General features: G+C 31.1%; 2 protein-coding genes across 2 annotated transcripts; both read left to right on the top strand.

The window, feature by feature from the left end:
- The first annotated feature begins 2,649 nt into the window (after positions 1-2,649).
- LOC129908600 (nose resistant to fluoxetine protein 6-like) lies at positions 2,650-9,077 on the top strand. Its single transcript, XM_055985222.1, has 10 exons — positions 2,650-2,910; positions 6,059-6,431; positions 6,490-6,563; positions 6,897-7,096; positions 7,160-7,275; positions 7,334-7,550; positions 7,850-8,034; positions 8,176-8,302; positions 8,372-8,710; positions 8,781-9,077. The coding sequence occupies exons 1-10, from the start codon at positions 2,667-2,669 to the stop codon at positions 8,964-8,966; spliced, it is 2,061 nt and encodes a 686-aa protein (XP_055841197.1). The 5' UTR covers positions 2,650-2,666; the 3' UTR covers positions 8,967-9,077.
- A 7,539-nt stretch (positions 9,078-16,616) lies between these two features.
- LOC129909774 (nose resistant to fluoxetine protein 6-like) lies at positions 16,617-22,250 on the top strand. Its single transcript, XM_055986843.1, has 10 exons — positions 16,617-16,913; positions 17,433-17,787; positions 17,848-17,921; positions 18,185-18,384; positions 18,439-18,554; positions 18,611-18,827; positions 20,954-21,138; positions 21,266-21,392; positions 21,467-21,802; positions 21,870-22,250. The coding sequence occupies exons 1-10, from the start codon at positions 16,670-16,672 to the stop codon at positions 22,095-22,097; spliced, it is 2,082 nt and encodes a 693-aa protein (XP_055842818.1). The 5' UTR covers positions 16,617-16,669; the 3' UTR covers positions 22,098-22,250.
- The last annotated feature ends 916 nt before the right edge of the window (positions 22,251-23,166 follow it).

The following is a 23,166-nucleotide window of genomic DNA, read 5'->3' as shown; positions in this document are numbered from 1 at the left end:
GTGAAATTCAACTTTTCTGAAAATATTCCGATGAAATTCAAAGCACAATGGTCAAAAAGTCTTTGCTGAACACAATTCATCGCAATGCGTTGATGGGCGCCATGTTTCATCGAAAGATTCTCCGATATGTCAATCGGAACGGTTACCTCGATAGAAAATTCTTCGATTTCGAACACATCGGAAAAAAATTTTCTCCGAACGGATACCTCCATAGGGCTGTTTATGTATTTTTAGGTTAGATATACAAAATTCAAGCTATCCAAGCAAATGTTCTTGATTTTAGATTAACTTTACAATCGTTTATTAAAGTATGATTTGGAAATCGAAAGAATTTAACTAACGTTGCTTCAAGTAAAGCCAGTGTTAATATTTAAGGAATCTTGACTAAACAGAAAGTGGTAACAAATACAAAAATGTGAATTTCAGTCAATTTTTCGACAAAAAAAATTAAAAACTATGATATTTGACTAACTTTTTGTACTAATCCAGGAACTAGGCATTATTATCTAAGATTTATCAATGTTACATGAAATCTTACGTTTTTTGAGTAATTAAAGTGTAAATTTGAATAAATAGACCAAAATTGTAAACAATGATACAAATTTTTTTTCGAATTCAAGCTTTTTTCATTTTTTGAATTTTAACGAACGAAATGCCAACCGACTTTTTGAAAAAAGCTGATATTTTGACACATGAATTTTCGATTGAAAATTAGGGTGTTTTTTTGGTATTAAATCAAAATAAGGTAAACAAATTAATATTTTAAATCAAATAAATTACAGTGTATTTGGGACATAATAAGGTAAGTTTTCACCAAATTTCGTAGAAAAATTTTTGTTTTTGAAAAAGATAAAAATAAAAAACCAAAAACTCGGTTTTTTGAATTTTTCACATTAATTTTGAGGTTATGTAAAAAAATTGTTGATACAAAAGTTGTAGATCTTTTTATTACCTACAACTTTGCCATACAACTTTTTTCTATAGGATTTGTAGTTTTGCCGGAAATCGAGATATACCATTTTTTACCATTAAAAACTCAACATACCCACTTCCCGAACTCGGCTCGCCCGTAATTTATTTTTCCTTTAATTTTCATCATATTCACCTCCTTTTCCAATGGGTTTCATTCTACTTTGATTTTTTTGTACTTTTTAATGTTTTTGAAGGCATCGGCACTGGTCTATTAGTCATTTTAATTTATGAGAATCAACAAGAACGAACATTTATTCAAAACAAACCCAAAGCTATAATAAAATTTAATTAAATGGTGATTCATGTAGTTTTAACGGATAAGTGTAGAATTACCTCAGTTGGTGCAAAATATGTTATTATTCTCTCCATAGTTTCATGTAGGGTTTTTATACAAAAATCGAGATTTGCAGCGAATTAATTATTTTCGCTGTTTGCTCGTTGCAATTCTTGCCAAATTGTTCTCCTGACGGCTTTGTACATGGCTTTTATGAATGAAAATTCCTAGAAATAAGTATTAGGTACTTGTTAAACGTAATGACGTCTTTTGCTAGACAATAAACAGTTAACCATATAAAAATTTATATTTATTATTATTATATATAATATAAAATGTTTTATTGCTTGGACCGAGAATCAGTTAAATCATAATTATTTTTAATGATGAAATAATAAAACAGGAAGTTCCTTGGATCTAAATTTGGGGGAATTTTCTTTTCATTTTTGTTTCTAAGAATATGTCAGCTTCTTTTCGTTGTTCAACGTTTTGTAGCTCCTATTTGACACTTTTTATTTCAATTTGAAGTTTAAAAAGTGCAATTTCTGTTTTGTGTACCAATGGAAACCAATGGAAAAATGAAATTTTTGTACAGTGATTGTAGCTTTGAGCTAACTTTTTTTAAACTAAACCTCTAGTAAAAAGCATTAGAGCTTCTGCCAAATTAAGTTTTCAAAAATTCCTGACAAAATGAAATTTCAAAAAAGATATTTTTTGATCAGAAATGTATATTTCATTATTTGGAACAATAATAACAGTAGCAGATTTAACCGCCAAGATGTCTGTGTTAAAAGTAAGCATAGCATTTTGACACGTTGGTTTTGCTGAAAAGTTTAAAGTTAAAATTCTTGAATTCTTTCACGTTTTCAGCTGTAAATGTGAGAGCGAAACCAAACCTATTTTTTAGAAATGATGAGCTCAGGGGAGGTTATTGTAATTGATAATAATTTCTGCACTATCGTTATTTTTTTCGTGTTAAAAAGAGGAAGGTAAGATGCACTTCTTTATAAAAGTAATACGTTTGCAGGTTTTGTGCTTTGTCAATTTATTTTTCAATACCGGACCACGACTGACGGATTAGCTAGTTTTGAAAAAAAAACAACAAAATCTGGTTTATTTTTAATAAAAAATAACGTGTTACTGATATCACTGATTTTATGAATATTCTTATCATATCTAATCTATTGATCACACTTATTTTACCTCATAGAACTATTATAAATTATTTGGACCTTTAATTTGCTTGTTTTAAGGCCAAATTCATTCAGATTCGTATACGTGTCTATAAGCTACCATATGCTTATCTTACTTTAAGTACAAAAAAGTCTAGTTATGCTAGCCATTATCAAGTATAAAAGGCTAATCAAATTAAATAAATTTGTTTATTTAAATTTAAACCTTTGGTAGAACGACATCGAAAATGTATTTTCCAACATTTTTTCTTTTAACTTTTATTATAGGCGGAATAAATTCGTTAACGATTTTTAATAACGTCTCTGTGCCAAGTGATGTCCTTAGTCAAGTATTTCTGAAAGAAATCCAACAAAATCCGAATAAATTGTATGAGTCTGGTGTTGCCAATTATGGACAGTATGATTCCCAAAAGTGTTTGTTTAGTTTACGTGAAATTATTAAACGTTATCCTAGTCAAGAAGTTGCTCCTTGTAAGTGCGATTTGTGATTTTATTTTAAATTAAATAATACCTAATTCAAAATTAAAAAAAAAAATAAATTACCTTACTGACATTGAAGTCCCTGATTTACAACAAATTAATGTAAAATTTATTTAAAATTCCAAAACTAAAATTATTAATAAATTGGTGCAACAACGCCTTTATGTGAACTTGCGAAATGTTTAATGACTATGAAATTTTTATTGTAATAGATTTCAAGATGTTGTGAAATTCTGTTCAAAGTGAAGTTGGTTGTAGTTCATGCCGAGGTATAGTGGTGAAAGTATTGAAAACCTTAAATATGTTGGTTATAGCCCATCGTTTTTGTTAAAATTATGTGAGAATCATTTAAAAAGTACTAGAAGAATTTAGGTACCAAAAACGTCTTAAAGTAAAAGGGTCCTGGGACCCAACAAAGTGTTACTGTGTTCGTTGTGCTTAGAACTCAAAATTCATTGATACACCGATCAACTGGTTTCGTTTTCGTGACAATTGAGGAAATGGCTTTGATTGATCTGGCTTTCTATAAAAATATCAATATTGTTGTCATTCAGATCACACATGGAGAGATATCAGCTACCCCTAGGTCCGTTTTGAACCCTTCTGTGAATGCCAAATCGTGATCTTCATTTATTGTCCGGTTTGCTTCACAGAGCTACCTTACTGAGAAGTCTGTTAGCATTACTGGGTTAAAATCAGTGTATTGAGGAATGTAGTGAGAAGATCTTGCAGGATCAGTATTCGCCACGATCAGTTTTTTTTTTCAAAAAACCGGCAGCGCCATATTTCCACCATCCGAATTCTATAAGAAAAACTAGTTTTTTTTAGAGTAGCTTAGCGCATTACATATATCAAATTTAATTAATATTGTTAGAGCTTTTTCCAAAAAAAATTCCAATATCGAGATTTTAGCTGCGTTCCTTTGGAAATATTTATCTACTTTTTATTACTTAAAACTACTTTGCTATACTGAAAAAGTAGTTCAAAGCAGCTTTAAGTACTAAAAAGTAGATAAATATTTCCAAAGGAACGCAGCTATTGTGTTATGGGCTCCCATAGCATAATAGAGATATTAAAAAAAACATATAAAACGATCCTTAAAAACTAAAAAACAAATGGTTGTTTGTAAATCCGGTTTACGGACAATGATTTTACGTGATAACGTCATTAAAAAACAGGTAACCCAATCAATTTTCATCAAAAAAAAGCAAGAAAATCAATCTTCTTTTTTTTTTAATTACCTTAAAGTCAATTTTTTTACCTGATAACCTAAAAGAAATTTTATATCATCTGAAAGCTTATTATTTCACCTTTTATATGACTCTTCAATCATATTTCTACAATCCCTATAAGAAAAGTAAGAATTTTTTAAAGCCAACCATGTCGAAATTTCAAACTGAGAATAGGGTATAAAAAGTTTTAGTCAAATTTAATCACTAAATTAAAGCCTGTTTGTGGTCAGTTTATATAAACGTTTGAAAATTCAATTCCTTATATACTCAATTTGAGAATAGGGTACTTCCCACACTGGTGGCTGGTCATGGGCAGATCTCCACAGGTGTTTTGAGGTAATTCTGAAGTTTTTTAATTTAACATTGTGTAGCTTGTAGTGAATGTACCGTTATGTGTGATATATCAAATGAAAGGTAATATTATCGGCATGCTCAATAAAGTTAAATACAATTTGTATCTGCTCTAGATCAAAAGAAAGAACGTGTTGAAAAATAGAAATTTATTTTACCGTTATCTCAAAATTGTGACTACAAAATTGATTGAAATTTGAAATTGCACTAATATAGTCCTGTCTATTATCTATCTACAGTATAAATTTTATTCATTTTTTTGGTGAAGAAAAAGAGAGAAATATAAGAAACGGTCAATAAACTTGGGATAAAAAAACATTTTAAAATACCAATTTTTTGGGCATGCATGCGCACGCTCATAGACTACATGTTCTATAAGTTTGAAATTTTTTGAACGCTACGAAAAATTTAAAAAAATAAAAAGTCACCCAAAAATACCCCAAAATAAGTAGGTATTTTTAAAAAATTCATATTTCAAAACGCAGAGACTTAAAAAAATCCGTATAAGACCCCTAAATTTTTTTTAATTATCTTTCGAATGACGTTTTTCAAATTATCAAAAACAATTTCCCCTACTTTTAATCACTACTTTGTCAAAGGTCTACCTCATGTTTTAGTTTTAGGAAACCATTTTTTTTTTTTGAATACCATTGTCAGTCTTGCAATGAATTTATTTATCGATAACAAAAATTCAAGTCTTTACATTGTCGCGTTTAGAAAATAGCAAATTTTTTGGAATTTTGTTTTATCCCTTTTTACCCTATTAAATAACGGAATTTTTAAAAATCCTTCGTTTGTATTCAACCTTAGGTTAAAAAATATTTGTATCTCCAATGGTTTATTTTTAATTTTGAATTGAAATTTTTGCCACATTGCGAAACATTTCAAGTTTAAAGGGAGAAAATGGCGTCACTTTTTTGCGGTGGCTGCCATGGTTCATCGATTTATAAGACTTTATCACGTCAAAACTAGTTTTGTTGGAATAGCACATCGAAATTGTAAGAGGTGTTTCCGAGAAAATTTCAATTTCCCGAAATTGCAATTTGGGAGCTATTCGTTCTAATGGAGATATTTAAAAACAAAACAAAAAACACAAAATTTGGAAACTACAAAAAAAAATCTGTACCGAATTTCAAGAAAATTTATCCATTCGCCCATTGAGCAAGTAGAAAAATGACTGCAGCATTAGGTTCTCATTTTATATAGAATAGGTCACACTAATTCATGAGAATCAACAAGAACGAAGTTTTGTATTAAGTTTATTTTTGGACTTGGTTGAATTTAAATGCCCCCAAAGTAAAGAATATTGAATTGTATGTTCTTACAATATAAATCTTTCTATAAGAATATAATGATTGTTGTACATGTAATTTGATTCCTATATTTGCTGTTAGTAAAAATAACAAGAAAACACTAAAAAAAACGAATTACTTGATCAATTTTATATTGAACGAGAAATGCCTCTAAATATCGTTTCGCAAAGTTTATTTTCTACCAAGTTTTAACCATTGTTATCTTGTTTCCGAATAAAAATCAATTTCTCATTATATTTACAGTTTTCGATGCATGGGGTAACATTCCAGCAGGTATTTCATCAGGAAATGAATATGATCTAGGCAACTATGACCAATGTGTCAAATTGTCTTTAAATTTCAATGAACTCGCTGTTATTTTAAAGCAACAATATTGCTTTGCTAAAATACCTATCAAAAACGACCATCCACCAAAAATTGATGTGCCTTATTGGAATTGGGGTAATGCAATCAATGTTGGAATCTGCATTCCTAATACTTGTAGTCCGGAATTAGTAACAAAAATATTCAATGAATCAACTAAAAACAGTTTTGATGGGGCTCTTTCGAATATTACTGTTGGACATTGCTCAAATGGAGAAATACCACCACTTTCAGGATATATCATTGCTGGAATGTAAGTTTTAAAGAGAGAGAAAATTTGAATTTTTACTAGTTTTTTCAAATTTTTTTAGATCCATATTGGTGATACTGACAGTTTTGATGATTTTAAGTTCAGCCTATGAACTCTATGCTAGCTACTATCAAAGTAAGTTACTTTTCACAATCTTTTGCGAAATCATTCATTAGCTTTCTCGTAAAAAATGACAAAGCTGTATCTTATCATTTAAAAAACATAGGTCACACTAATTCATGAGAATCAACAAGAACGAAGTTTTCTATTATTTTTGTTTTTGAACCCGGTACCTTTAAAGACTTAAAATGCATTAACCATGTGATAGATTTTCAATTTGTTATTCTTTAATTGCTGGTGCTTAGAATATCGTTGCATTTCAATGCTAAAATCTCAAGAATTATACGCTTTCGATTATTGATTCTCGAAATTTGTGTTCCGAAATTTTAAAAAATATTCTTTTTTCAGAAAAACCAAACACACTTTTACTAGCCTTTTCCATTTTGACAAACGGAAAAAGACTATTTGCAATCAGCACCAAAAAATCCCGCAACAGTATTGACTGTCTCATTGGAATTCGTGTTTTATCAACAATTTGGATTATAAACCATCACTCCTACACAAACATGTTTGGAAGTCCAATAATCAATAACTTGGACGTAGCAGATGTAAGTTTTCTAAAAAAAAAACAACTTTTCTTCATATACTTAAAACAATTTGTAAACTTTTAGTGGTTCTACAGTTGGATTTTCATGCCATTTTACAATGGAAGCATATCAGTGGATACGTTCTTTTTCATGGGTGGTTTATTGGTAGCTTGGATTGGTTTCAAGGAATTGGATAAAACGTAAGTTGTGTTGACCAACCTTTAAATTCTGTACATTTTTTCATCACTTTTCTTATAGAAATGGAAAAATTAATCCTATAATGAACATTGTGCATCGTTATTTTCGATTGACTCCAATTCTATTAGCTGGACTTGTGCTAACTTTTAGTGTCAACAAAATAACTTACACTGGACCAATGAAGGATGTATATATGGCTAAGAATACATGCAATGGTTATAATTGGTGGCCAGTTTTGTTGTATATTCAAAATTATTATAATAAACAAGGTGCAGATGTAAGTTTTGAAAATTTAAGTTCATTTTTGAACTTAGCATTTTATAAGAAATAGGTCACTCTTATTCATGAGAATCAACAAGAACGAATTTTTATTTTTGCTATTTTATACTTGATTTACGATGTAATTGCATTTGAACGATTCCAAATAAAGAAGAATGTTAAATTAAATTTCCATAAGAAAATTATAATTGCATTAGGGTTTCAAATAAAAGAGGGAAAATAAATTGATCGTTCAATTCCAATTGAATTTGCAAATATTTTTAACAAAAACTTTGTTCTTATTTTATTCGTTTGCAGTGTTATACTGAAGCTTGGTATTTAGCCATTGACTTTCAACTTTATGCCCTATCCCCGCTCATTTTGATTCCAATGTGGAAGTGGGGTAAAAAATTCGCACCAGTTTTACTAGTTTTGGGACTGATATCGGTTGGATGGAATATGGGAGTATTTTTTTCGGAACAGTATACAGGACTCTTTTTAGGGTGAGTAATAAACATTTAAGATCTTGGATAATTTTCAGCCAGTCTTAGCTGAAGAGGTTAAGATATTCTTTCTAGAATTTCTGCTGATATATTCTCTGGTTTGCCTTATTTACTGAAACATTTAATTTGATTTCTTTTTAGATTTAATACCGGTCAATGGGATAATACTTATGTACCAACTCACACTAGATATGCACCTTGGTTAATTGGTTTTGCTTTAGGATATTTCATGCACAAACATCGTCAATCAGAATTCAAATTGTCAAAAGTAAGTAGTTTTCGAAACATTTCAAAATATATCAGACAACCAACACAATTTTCTCTCCTCCTTTTCAAGACTGTTCAAATAATTGGATGGATTGGTAGTTTCTTCACAATGACAGCCATTGTTTTCGGCCCGGTTTTCACAGTACAAGCCAATAATGATGGCAGGGGTACTGTTTTTGAAGCTGCTATGTATGAGAGTTTAAAACATGTCTCGTGGGCATTGGCACAAGTTTGGATAACATTTGCTTGTCATTATGGTTATGGTGGATTTGTTGATACACTTTTATCACATCCATTTTGGCAGCCATTGGGACGTCTTTCATTTGCATTGTATATGATGCATATGAATGTAATGCTAATGAATTTTGGAATGACACACACGGAAATATATTTTTCTGTCTATAATCAGGTTTGTTTTTTTTTGAAAAAGTTATATTTTTTAAAATACAAAATTTAATGTGCATTTTTTTCTTTTTTAGTTTCTTGTATTTTGTGGCACATTTGGAGTAACACTATTTATTGCCATTTATGTTACATTAGCTTTTGAGTCACCAATTTTAATCATGGAGAAACTTATTTTTAATCGAGAAAAGTCTGTGCCAAAAGAGACTGTATTGCAAGCAACAACGCCTTCAAGTATTGTTGTGGAGACAAAGGATCATTAAATTAACTTAAAAACTGAAAATAAAAATAATAATGTGATAAAATAATACTCTAGATTTTATAAGGATAACGAAAGTTACAGACTCTTCTTAACAAAAATGTAAACTTAGACAAATTCCTTTAAAATAGACATAAAATAAACAATTTATTCTAAAATGTGCATGATTTTAATTTGTATAAAAATGTAGTAAGCAAAGTTTGTGAGATAATTGCCAAAATTTGTTTGGAATGTGTTTGCAAAAAAATGGTAAGATTCGGTTTCTTCATTACAAACGATGTCATGATCACAAATAGGACCGAAACCTTAGTAGGTACTTTAACTATTCACCTTAAGTTGCTTCATTTTGTATTCCTGGTTTGTGTTCTATTCATAAAATAAGGTAGTTAATAGCTTCAAATACCGGGTATGACTTTAGAAAATCTATTCAGTCTGCTTCGGTCACCTTTAGGGGCCATATTAAAAGTTTTTGAATAAAAAGTTTCAATCGGGACGACACACTCTGGGACATAACGACGCTTTTGGTGGCATTAAATTAGCCCACGGTGCTAGGAACCTGAACATTTATGGAAATGTTTATAGAATCAAACTATTGATATTTTTAAGCCCAACATTGAACACGACCACCAAAACGCCAATTTTTTTTTACTTTGAAAAATCTTGAAACATTAATATACCAATAAACTTTTTGATTTTATCAAAATTATGGGTTGTCAAACTTGGCCATAAATTGCTACATTTACCAACAATTATATCCTTGTTCATATGTCTTCTATACAAAAATAATAAGACATATTATTTTCCTTAAGAAAAGCTATTATAATACAAACAAATTATAATACAAATAAAAAACATAATAGCTGCGTTCCTTTGGAAATATTTTTCTACTGCTTAGTACTTAAAGCTGCTTTGAACTTCTTTTTCAGTATAGCAAAAGCAGTTCAAAGTAGTTTTAAGTACTAAGCAGTAGATAAATATTTCCAAAGGAACGCAGCTAATATGTACCTAACTAACATAATACTAACTAATTTAGCTGAAGCATAACGAAAAATTTCGCCAATTTTCAACTGATTTAAATTTTCCAACCTATTCTTAAAAGAAGATATTTCAACCTTTTTAACAATATGTATAAAAAGGTTATTGTTAAAAACCTAAACTTCATAAGATCAAGAATTTTAAAAATACTGATTTTTTCGACATTGAACATTTTTGAACAGTACCTACTGAATAAAGAATGATTTTTTGTCTTTTGTTAATAGTCCTTTTTCTTCGAGTATTGTTGCGACTTTCAACCAGTTTATCTGTTTGTTTATCAATATTGAAACATTTTTAATACAAATAACTTTTTAAAACCTTTATATGTAAATTGTTTTCATAGCCTTGAAGGAAAAACTGTTGATATAGTCAGAAATTCGTTTTATGACTGTGTACTTTCTGTTTTTGTCAGTTGTAAAGTAATGACCCATGTTAAAAAAAACCAAACTTAAATGGACGGCTTAGAAATGCAAAATGACCGAGAAAGCTAAATTTTGGATATGTTGTAGAGGATGCTTAAAAAAGCTTAACTTGAAGTTTTCGACCAAGATTTCCTATGAGCTTTTTCCGCCATTTTGAAAAAAAGGATAAAATTGGTTTTTTGACAATAACTCGGCTATCTGACGAGATGCGAAAATTTTACAAGGAGCTTTTTTGTAGCTTTTAACGAGTTCTACAATTCATGTATACACATTTTTTGTGTATCATGAACCGTTTTCGAGATATCGATTCGTCAAAAATCAAAAAATTAACTTTTTGCTCAAAATACATTTAAAATACATAGAAAACATAACAAAGTAATTTTTAACCAAGATTTGTTAAAATCAAACCATTTTGGTAAAAGATAAAAATAAAAAATAAAAAAATCGTATTTTTTGCATTTTTTCAATATTTTTGAGATTATATAAAAGTTATGACACTTTTATTACCCACAACGTTTGCATTTAACTTTTGTTGATAGGAGGTCTACTTTTGACAGAAATCGTAAAAAACCAAGATTTTCGACACCAACACTTTTTCGCCCACCCACCCTTTTCCACCAATTAGTTTGTGGGCAATTTATTTTTCCGCTTTCATATACCATTTATCCTAAATTTTCCAACCACCCATATGCTGCTAATAATTTTTTTATTTTCAAAAATTATTGGCACTGATCTAATTGCAATTTTGATGAACTAAATAATATTGAGATTGAAGCAAATTACAAAATGCACAAAAAGCCGGTATACTGTATTTACAAAATTTGGGTTAATAAAATTGGGGTAACAAAAAAACCATTACCATCTTCTTCTCATTATTTATTAAATAAATACATACATTTGTATGTATGTGTTACTGATATAATGATATAAACATTAAAAAAAACATGAATGATTGTTTTTTTTACAACCGAACGGGCGGCTTGCTTGGCGGTGGGAGCGGACTAAACGACTTTGCGGCCGGCTGGAAGTCGTAATTTTTGTCCAAAAAAAAATATAAAAATACAACATAGTAGGTCTGAATGTGGGCTACAATTTTTATGTTAATAATTTTTTCGACATTCATCACCCAAAAATAGATTATGTCAAAAAACAAATTGCATGTCCTAAATTTTTGACTTTTTTAATCGATATCTCGAAAACGGTTCATGATACACAAAAAATGTGTATGCATGAATTGTAGAACTCGTTAAAAGCTACAAAAAAGTTTGTTGTAAAATTTTCGCATCTCGTCAGATAGCCGAGTTATTGTCAAAAAACCAATTTTATCCTTTTTTTCAAAATGGCGGAAAAAGCTCATAGTAAATCTTGGTCGAAAACTTCAAGTTAAGCTTTTTTAAGCATCCTCTACAACATATCCAAAATTTAGCTTTCTCGGTCATTTTGCATTTCCAAATGTATATAATGACTGGCCTATTAACGTTTCATCAGATCTGTTGAAATTTTTTGATTATTTTTTAAATAGTCGTTCTTCTGACAAATAGGGGGCGCTAGAAGCTTTGAAATATTTGTTTAACTTCGTAAAATAATAAAAAAATAGTTTTTCTTAAAAAAGTTATTAAATAACTTTCAATTTAACTAAAATAAATGGAAAGAGGCGTTCCTGATGTTACAAAAAAAAGGTCTATTGACATTCAACAAATAGTTCTAAAAAAAACACCGTTAACTTCAAGAAATCAATTTGAACTTGTCTTCATTCCTGACTTAGTAGTCGCTACATGCTGCTCAATAAAAATTACAATAGGTGTGTTTTTTATTACCACCGGTCTTAACTGGACAAAAAAAAAACGCCTCGGGGCTTAACCTGAAATCTTGGCAGCACTCTATATTGAATGTTTCGAAAACAGCAGACACAACAAAAATTTAGAGGTGTCATATTTTTCGCTTTCGTCCTTTTCTTGTATTTTTCATGTATTTTTTACAAAGAGATACAAAAATGTATGCTTACAAAACTAGTTTAATACATTTTGTCCTTTCAAACGTCAGAATTCACGTTTGGAAACAAATTCTAAACAATTTATGAAAAAATTAGTTTGGTAGCACAGATTTAAAACTCTTAAACCAGAGAAATCTCCGGGCTAAACAGCTAAGCCCAAGGGGCTAAGGTGTTGTTGTATTTAACATGTAAATTGCTTAGCCCAGACTGCGTTTTTTTTTGTCCAGTTAAGACCGGTTGTAATAAAAAACACACCTAATATGTTCGCATCGAAAAAGTACAAAAAAGAAGGTTGTTGTTGTTGTTTTATTGAACATACTATATACAATTGACTTAAGCTTAACTTATTTCTAATAAGATACATTGGTTGATATAAAATTTGTTGGCACATATGGGGCCTAACCTTATACAATGGATAAAAGATAAAATATATATAAATATAGTACATGAATAGGCTTAATTTTACAAGTCTGCTGACTAGGTTATCCTCGGGGTGTTCCGTCCCGGTTGTCCAGTTGTGGTATTGATAATGGTGGGTTGGGTGGTATGGCATTTAGCCGCGGTAGTAGGCCGATTGCGTATCGGCGTAAAAGTAAACTACTTCCTCGTTGTCGGTTGGGATTATGTGTTCATCCAGAATATCCAAAGCACTAAGGTATCTGGGTTCGGGATGTCGTTGTTGGGTTCTCATGCTTCTCATCAGCTGATTGGGGTGGTTGGCGATGCTTCCGACAAGTTTCTTTGCAGATTGCAGCAGATACTTTTCCAACGTCATGATGTTTGCTTCCTCGTAAAGTCGCTCGTTGCTGTAGTATTTTTGTCGCTGTCGGTCGAAGTAAAGTCCGGTGCAGATCCTCAGGATTTTCCTCTCAAAAATTTGAAGTTCCTTCATGGCTGTCTTGGAAATGGTATACCATACCGGAAAGCTATAGGCGATGACAGGTCGTAGAAGCTGCTTGTAGATCAGGAGTTTCGTTGGTTGGCTTAATCCGTTTCTTCTCTTCATCAGGGGGTGAAGGCGATGGAAGGCGTAGTTGGCTTTTTTCAGGACAGACCTAGAGTGAAGGTTGAACCTCAGGAGCTCGTTAAAGTTGATCCCTAAATACTTCGCGTTGCGTTTGGCTGCCAATTTAGTACCATCAGGTAGTGTAAGTGTGATGCTCCTACAGTTTGCAGCTGACCGAATGCTTCGTCCTCCTGTTCGTCTAAAGCACAGTAATTCCGATTTGGATGAGTTGATCCGGATACCCCATTTACTGTAGAACTCATACAGTTTTCGAATGTGAGCTTCAACTTTCCTGGCAGCTATCGTTGGCGAGACGGACTTGTAGTATGTGAGCGAATCGTCAGCGTAAAGCAGGTTCTCGCACTCACTTGCAAGCGGCTGGTCTGACGTCAGGATACTATAGAGGAAGGGACCAAGTTTTGATCCTTGGGCAACTCCAGCTCTAATGCACTTCTTTGCTGATTTTCTATCCTCCACTTGTACGAAGAAGTTCCTTTCTTAGGAATTGCCACGATTCTTGCAGTTTTCCATTTCTGCGGGAAGTAGCTGTTGTTGATGCAGTTGTTGAGGATAATGGTTAAGAAGATTAATATTGTCTGCGGGAGCCTCTTAATGACGAAGTTGGAAATGCCATCCGGTCCGGCTGATTTCTTAGGTTTGGATAGGCTTATTATTTCGGCAATCTCTTCTGGGGTGCTCAGGTTTGGGCTGTCAACTGGATCACTTGCGGGATTGGTGTTGCTGAATGTTGCTACATCGATGTTAGGTACTAAGGTCCTTCGGATGGATGCTTCCATTTCCTGTAAGAAGACTGGGTCTGCGGAAGGGTTCGGTGTGAAGTTACCTTCGAAGTGGGCTGCAAATGCTTCTGCTTTTTCCTGAGATGTTGTTGCTTCTCCATTGTTGGTGTTAATAACTTCCGGCATTGGTGACTTCTGTCCAACAATTCGGTTGATATTCTTGAAGGCATCAGGTCCGGGCTTTATTGACTGCAGTCTCTTCTGGAACTGTGTGTTGTTGAAGTGTTGAATGGCGTTACGGAGCATGATGTTGGTGCACTGCAGCTCACTCCACACTGTCCGGTAGTTGGCATTTGATGTGTTTAAGTCCCGCTTGTGGATCCTTTGGAGGCATTTTCTTAACCGCTGTCTGTGTGCGTATAAATTTTGCACGTGTACTGGAAGATGTTGGTAGCGGTCCTTTGATGTCTTCGGCTGTTTTTGATTGTCCAGTGCACTTGTGATTGCCGTTTCCAGAGAATCAATAGCAGCATCAATTTCAACATTCTGGAGATTTCTGTTGTGTGGTGGGAAAGTGATGGATTGTTCAACCTCTCTCTGCAGCCTGTCTATATCCAATCTCCTATAGTTGATGAAGTGTTCCGCTGGTTGTGTCACTAAGTTGATGGGCTGATGAAGCTTAATACTGAGCTGAACTGCTTCATGGTCCGAGTCGCTGGATACTGTTGAACAGATAAAGTTGCAGAAATCAGGATGAATATGCACAAAATTTGATGTTACTAAGAAGAAGTCCAATGTTGAAGGTGTTCTTGGGTAGGTTGGTTTCGGTTGAGAAATTACAACTAACGAGTGTTGGGCACTGTTTAAATCCAACCAGTCGGATATTGCCTTCCCTTCAGTGTTGATTGTTGTATCCATCCAAAGGTGATGTCTAGCATTGAAATCACCGCCGATGAGTCCATAAGTGCTTCTCGAGAGTGTGCCGTTGAGGGTCTGTAAGTCGCTCTGGATGTTTTTGGCCGTGGAATTGCATTTGAAGTACACGCTTATTATGGTGAGTGTCTCATCTCTTCCTAGGTTTAAGATTACGGCAGTAGCTTCACTGGTCGAGAGTCCTTTGATGATGGTTTCACTGGTGCTTATATTTTTCTTTACAAAAATTGCAGTCCCTCTTCGGTTCTCGGCTTTGTCCTGTCGGAAGGTGTTAAATCCAACGATGTCAATGTTATTTTTCCGTGTCACGTTGGTCTCGCTGATGAGGGCGATGTCTGGGCTGTTGTTCTTCAAGAAAAAGTTGAATGATGTCCTCTTCTCCAGGCTGTACAATGAATTGACATTGTACGTCAGTATGCGGAGCTTCTTTAATGACATAGTGTGTAGATGAAGGTGGCTAAGGCCGCGGACTTATCTTTACAAAAAAGAAATGATTTTTAAAAGTACTATGAGTGAGGCTATCCATGTGTTACGGACTGTATGTGATTTTTTTTTGCTCTCTAAATAACATAAACATAAACGAAGAAAAAAAAAATAATAAAAAATTATTTTTATTTTAACATTGAATTAATATAAACATTATTTCCAACACTTTTTGTGCTGATTTTTGGTGAATTATTTCTCAAACATCGAATTTCATGGTTTTCACTTTTAAACATCCATATCTCGAGTTGCAGATTTTTTTCATTTTTTGTTTGTATATTAAAAATATCTATCGATTCTTGTATCAATCTTTTAACTACCACTTTTTGTTAATGAAATAGCTTTTTGAACCTTTTTCTAAATTCAACTCAGTTTACTCTACTAAAATTTTAAATTTCTAAAAATCCTGAATATTCAAATTTTTAAATTCAATTTTCTCTGACATAATATTTTTTTACAACTCTAAGACTTAGGTACCTAATAAACAGGGTGGCGATGTCGAAAAAATTAAAAAAAAATGAACTTTAAAGCGTGGCAACCCTATGCCTTGAAATTATCAAAAAACGGAAGTGCCTTAGATTTATTAAAAAAAAGAATTATTTATAATTCTTTTGATAAGAAATTTCTATTTCATTTGCTCCGATAATAACACTTTCAAATCTAACCGGAAATAATATGTCTGTGTAGCTAAAGTAGCTTTTTGAGTGAATTGATTGGCTGGAGAAGTTTAGGAATGGAGTCTCATATGCTAAGATAAGATAACAATACGTTTAGTGGTCATGCCAATTATTTTATCAATGCAGGAAGACACGCGACGTCTGACGGACCAGCTAATTTGAAAATAAAAAAAAATCTTTCTTTATAAGCAATCGTATAGTGCTACTCATGAATATTCTAATCATATCTAATCTATTGATCTTACTTATTCTATGTCATTTAATTTTTTTTTATCTTATATTGTAGGTACCTTGTATTTATTTGCTCCTTCTCATGTCAATGAGAACCCTAACCAGCTATAAAAAGGAATGAAATGAAACTAAATAAACTATATAAATTTAAACCTTTGATAGAAAGACATCATACATAGATGAAAAAATGTATTTCCCAATATTTTTAGTTTTAACTTTAACTTTAAACGAAATAAATTCGTTAACGATTTTCAATAACGTCTCTGTGTCAAGTGATGTCCTTAGTCAAGTATTTCTGAGAGAAATCCAACAAAATCCGAATAAAGTGTATGAGTCCGATGTTGCCGATTACGGACAATATGATTCCCAAAAGTGTTTGTTTAGTTTACGTGAAATTATTAAACGTTATCCTAGTCAAGAAGTTGCTCCTTGTAAGTGTGATTTCCTTAAATGAAATAAATAAAAATCCTTTGTTATTTGAAATTCTTGATTTGTAATAGATGAACAAATTTATTTAGAATTCCTGAACTAAAATTAACCGGTAAAACGCCTTCATGGTGATTTGCGAAATGTACAATTATTGTGAAATTGAAATTGTAGTAGATTTCGAGTTGTTGTGAAATTCTGTTCAAAGTGAAGTTGGTTATAATTCGGGCTGGGGTATGGTATGAAAACCTTAAATATGTTGGTTATAGCCCATCTTTTTTTTGTTTAAAATATTAACAAAACTGATTTTGTATTAGTTTTTGAAAGTAAAAAAAGTACTAGAAGTATGTATAAAAAATAATAGCAATAACTATTTCAAAGGCCTCGATGATGAATAACAATTTTGAATGAGAATATTTTTTTTTGAAGAAGTCCATTTTAAGTTATTGAACAGTTTTATCCTAAGAAATCGAGCTCTTTTTTCCTAATTCCAAATAACATTAATTTTCACATTAAATTTACAGTTTTCGACGCATGGGGTAACATGCCAGCAGGTATTTCATCTGGAAATGAATATGATTTAGGCAACTATGACCAATGTGTCAAATTGTCTTTAAATTTCAATGAACTTGGTGGTGTTATAAAGCAACAATACTGCTTTGCTACATTACCTACCAAGGAGGAACATCCATTAAAATATAATACTAATACAATAAATATTGGAATCTGCATTCCTAATACTTGTAGTCCTGAATTAGTAACAAAAATATTCATTGAATCAACTGAAAACAGTTTTGATGGAGCTCTTTCGAATATTACTGTTGGACATTGCTCAGATGGAAAAACACCACCACTTTCAGGATATATCATTGCTGGAATGTAAGTTTAAAGATTTTTTTTTTCGATTAAATTTTCACTTATTTTTTTAAACTTTTTTAGATCCATATTTGTGATCCTGACAGTTTTGATGATTTTAAGTTCAGCCTATGATCTCTATGTTAGTTACTATGAAAGTGAGTTTCAATAATATTTTTGTGGACTTTTTAACTATAAATTGCAATTTATTGATCGGATTATTGAAAAATTGCATACAGCGCCATCTATACGAAATCGTTTAACCAAATTTATAAGCTTTCTCATTGAAAAAGACAACTCTGTATCGTTAATCATTTAATCATTTCATAATTAAAATACGTCACACTAATTCATGAGAATCAACAAGAACGAAGTTTTCTATTTCTTTTTAACATGTACCCTATCCTATTTTTTTTTCTAGAAAAACCAAACACAGTCCTATTAGCCTTTTCCATTTTAACAAACGGTAAAAGACTATTTGCAATCAGCACCAAAAAATCCCGCAACAGTATTGATTGTCTCATTGGAATTCGTGTTTTGTCAACATTCTGGATTATAAACCATCACACCTACACAAACATGTTCGGAAGCCCATTTATAAATAATTTAGACATAGAAGATGTAAGTTATAATAATTAAATAAAAAAACTTTTCAATAATCTTGGATACTTTTAGTGGGTCTACAGTTGGATTTATATGCCATTTTACAATGCAAACATATCAGTGGATACGTTCTTTTTCATGGGTGGTTTATTGGTGGCTTGGATTGGATTCAAAGAATTAGATAAAACGTAAGTTGTACAAATTCTGTACATTTTCTATCAGAATTTCATTATTTTTCTTATAGAAATGGAAAAATTAACCCTATAATGAACATTGTGCATCGTTATTTTCGATTAACACCAATTCTAGCAGCTGGACTTTTGATCACTTATAGCATCAGACACTTACTTTACACTGGACCAATGAAGGATGTATATATGGCTAAAAATACATGCAATGGCTATAATTGGTGGCCAGTTCTGTTGTATATTCAAAATTATTACAGTGAACAAAAATCAGATGTAAGTTTGGACAATTTTCTAAAAACCAATTATTACACTGTGTTCGAAAATGGAATTTTTTTTCCGACAGAGGGCTCTCATATTTACTAAAGATAATTCGAGTATGCTGAACACGATGGCGTTCTTAGTTTTTCTGGATTAGGTCAAATAAGAAAGATTTTTGCGTTTGAAATTTTGTTTGCACATGCCAAAACTGAGGGTATAAAACACCATATATTTTCCAATTTTTGATTTTTTATCGATGAAAAATGATGGAAAATCTATTTTGTCGCAAGTATTATTTGAAAAAAAAAAAAAATCTGCCGAATGACATTTTAAATCATTATTTTATGGCAAAAAAACGTAGATTTTTCTTCAATTTTTCGTATTACTTAAATTTAAATGCAGCACTCGGTGGCAACGATTTGATGTTGTATTTCAGGATAGAATATGGCTTTGTTTACAAATACGAATAGGCAGTTCCTACCTATCTACAATATTGGTTAAGCATAAGAGTGAAAAAGTAGCAGTAAAACACTGTTTTTTTTTTTTTTAATTTTTAAGTTTATAAAATAATCAAATCAAATCAAATTCTTTTGAGTTTTTTTTGAATATTTTATTGATAATATCGTTTAAATGTAAGATAAACCAAGGAAAAATTAAAAGTTAAAAAAAAAAATAAATTTTGAAAAAAAAGCTTTTTATACCTACCATTTTTGGATACTTTTCCTAATATTGAAAATTTTTTGTTTTTCCTTGGCTTATCTTAAATTAAAACGATATTTATCAATAAAATGTTCAAATAAACTCAAAAGAATTTGATTTTGCTCATAAAAAAGTAACATGAAGTAAGTCATTTAGACCTGCAAAAATATGGTGTTTTATTTCATCTCAAAAGTTCAAACCCTCACAACAGAAAAACTGCTTGATGAATAAATCTGAAACTTTGCATACTAATTCCAGGTATATTAAACTTCAATAATTCAGCCTCAGTTTAATGTTATGACCCATAGAAATAAAATAGCGGTACATTTTCTAAAAAACCGTTTAAAATCCTATTTTGATAGCTTTTCTAAATAAATCTCAAAAATAAGAAACCATTTTGTTTAACAAAGCAAACTTAATTTCTTTGTAGAGAATTGAATGAAGTTTTTAAATGTGTCCTTGATATTTTGTACAATGATCCGTTGTTGAGATATTGATAGTCAAAGTCAAAAGTATGGTTTTTGGTTTGATGACTGATATTGCAGTCTAAAAAAAATCGTAGAAGCTTGAAACAAAATTAATATTAAAGCCAAATAAATAGCCTTTCTAAAAATAATAATCATTTTATCAGAAAAAATGTTTCCACTTTCTTAGGAGAAAAGTAAAAACAAAAAAAATTGGAAAATTTTGGTTTTTGAACAGTTCCAATAATTTAGCTATTTTACCGTTAGAAAGAAAATATTTAAACATTTATTCCTAAAATAAAAAGAATAGAGCTTTCATATGCTTTTTATTTTGTCATGATGCGATCATTTTTTACTGAGATACAGCCTATCGAAAATCACTAAAAAAATCACGATTTTTTTTTGTTCCCTTAATTTTTTGGGCTAGTGTACTTCCAAAAAAATAGATTTTCCATCATTTTTTTATCGATAAAAATCAAAAATTGGAAAATATATGGTGTTTTATACCCTCAGTTTTGGCATGTGCAAACAAAATTTCAAACGCAAAAATCTTTCTTATTTGACCTAATCCAGAAAAACTAAGAACGCCATCGTGTTCAGCATACTCGAATTATCTTTAGTAGACATAAGAGCCCTCTGTCGGTTTTTTGAACTATGACAGTGTTATTAATTCTTAAAACTTAAGCATTTTATATGAAAGTGAGGTCACTTGATTTTATGAGAATCAACAAGAACGAAGTTCTTTCTTTTTAACACTTTTGTTTTTCGATGTGGTTAAAATGCAACCACTTCCAAGTGAAAAAGAACGCAACGACTTGAAACGTTCGGTCTTCAAATTATGAAGTTCCAATAAGAAAAATTTAATTATACTTTTGAACGAAAAGAAGGAGAAAAACGTGGAAAGAAATTCATCGTTGAATTTTTGATTGAACTTGCAAATATTGTTAACAACACTTTTTTTTATTTATCCATTTGCAGTGTTATAAAGAAGCTTGGTATTTGGCCATTGATTTTCAACTTTATGCCCTCTCGCCACTGATCTTAGTTCCGATGTGGAAATGGGGGAAAAAATTCGCACCAGTTCTACTAGTTTTGGGACTGATATCGATTGGATGGAATATGGGAATATTTTTTTCAAAACAGTATACTGGTCTTGTATTAGGGTGAGTAATAATTTACATTTAAGATTTTTGATAGAAGAGAAGAGAAGAACTTCTTTGTATCCCTTCAGCAAACTGCCTTTGTTTTTTATCTGATTTGATGAAGAATTTCGATTTAATTTCTTTGTAGATTTAATGACCATGAATGGAACACAGTGTATATACCAACTCACACTAGGTACTCACCTTGGTTAGTTGGATTTGCCTTTGGATATTTTATGCACAAGAATCGTCAATCAGAATTCAAATTATCAAAAGTAAGTAGTTTTCGAGGCATTTTCAAAACATTTTAAAATATTATATCACATAATTTTCTCTTCTCCTTTTAAAGACTGTTCAAATTATTGGATGGATTGGTAGTTTCTTTACAATCACAGCCATAGTTTTCGGACCGATTTTCTCGCTACAAGCCAATGATGGTACGGGTACAGTTTTTGAAGCTGCTATGTATGAGAGTTTAAAACGATGCTCGTGGGCAGTGGCACATGCTTGGATAACATTTGCTTGTCATTATGGTTATGGTGGATTTGTTGATACATTTTTATCACATCCATTTTGGCAGCCATTGGGACGTCTTTCGTATGCGTTGTATATGATGCATATGACTGTATTGTTAATGAATTTCGGAATGACACGCACAGAAATATACTTTTCTGTTTATAATCAGGTTTGTATTAAAATACTTCTTTAAAATATTCAAAATTCAATTTGCAATTTTTTTTATTTTTTTATAGTTTCTTATTTTTTGGAGTACATTAGGAATAACACTTTTTGTTGCCATTTATGTTACATTAGCTTTTGAGTCACCAATTTTAATCCTGGAGAAACTTATTTTTAATCGAGAAAAATCTGTGCCAAAAGAGACTGTATTGCAAGCATTTCCTTCGAGTATTGTTGTCGAGACAGTGAAGACATCATCTATTAATAATATTGTTGTGGAGCCAGCGGAAAAGTACCATTAAATTGTGTTTCAAAATGAGAAGACAAAGAATGTGATAAAATAATACTCTATGATCTAAGGATAACAAAAGTTACAGACATTAAAAACAGTTGTCAAATACATGTTAAGAATAAGAATAAATTCCTTAAAATAAAAATAAAAATACAATTAACAATATGCTATATTATGTGAACTCTATTATTTTGTATATATGTATGAAGGAGGGATGGACGAAATCCTAAAATTCAAAATCCTGAAAGACCATAATCCCTTCAAAATTCTAAATTCTTAAATCAGATAAATTAATTTTGTGGTACTTATAATTGGTTATGTTGTTATTTTTAGGTGATTTTTTTTTTATTTTCTCAAAATTAAGAAAGTCAAGTTACCTATTTTTTCATTCAAGAAAAATAGTTCCCTGCCATGTTATAAGGCCCAAGAAAAGAAATAAATGTTTGTGGTCTATGTTTTTTTATTTTGCATTTATTTATATTTAGTGTTTAGTCCACTTGGTCATCGGCATCTTCATTGTGAGTAGTAGTTATATTATTATCCACAGAATAAACTGATTGAAAATATTCTGAAAACAAGGAACAGATTTAATTAGGGCAATTAGAGCAACGATTTCCTAGTTTCATTACTTTTAGAAATGAATTCGATAATTTTAAACTCTTGCTTAGCGACCAGAAAACCTTTGTGTTCGTTTTAATTGACTCCTCAACATTATTGATGTATGTCAGATAGCACTTTTTTTAATCTTCTTAGACATGTTTCTTAAGTTTGAAAATGTTGCATAATGCTTCCGAGTTTTTTGATTTTCTGTACAAATATCTGAATTTTTCTTCAAATTTGAATACCTTCAATAGGGTGGACCAAAAAAATCATTTTTTAATTATTATAACTTTTTTTCTCGACACAAAATAATACTACCCTAATTTTTTCAGAATTTTTCGATGATGTTTAGGGGTTGCGCGCACCCCTTTAATAAAAAAATAAGCTCTTTTAATTTTTAATTTTTTTAAAGCTTAAATAATTTTTTAATCGAAAAGCTGTTTGAGTAAAAAGTATTGAGTTTCAATAGGTCTACTTGC

The sequence above is a fragment of the Episyrphus balteatus genome, chromosome 2 (assembly GCF_945859705.1).
Source record: "Episyrphus balteatus chromosome 2, idEpiBalt1.1, whole genome shotgun sequence".
Classification (NCBI taxonomy): Eukaryota; Metazoa; Arthropoda; class Insecta; order Diptera; family Syrphidae; genus Episyrphus; species Episyrphus balteatus.
This window is presented reverse-complemented; position numbering and strand designations above follow the sequence as displayed.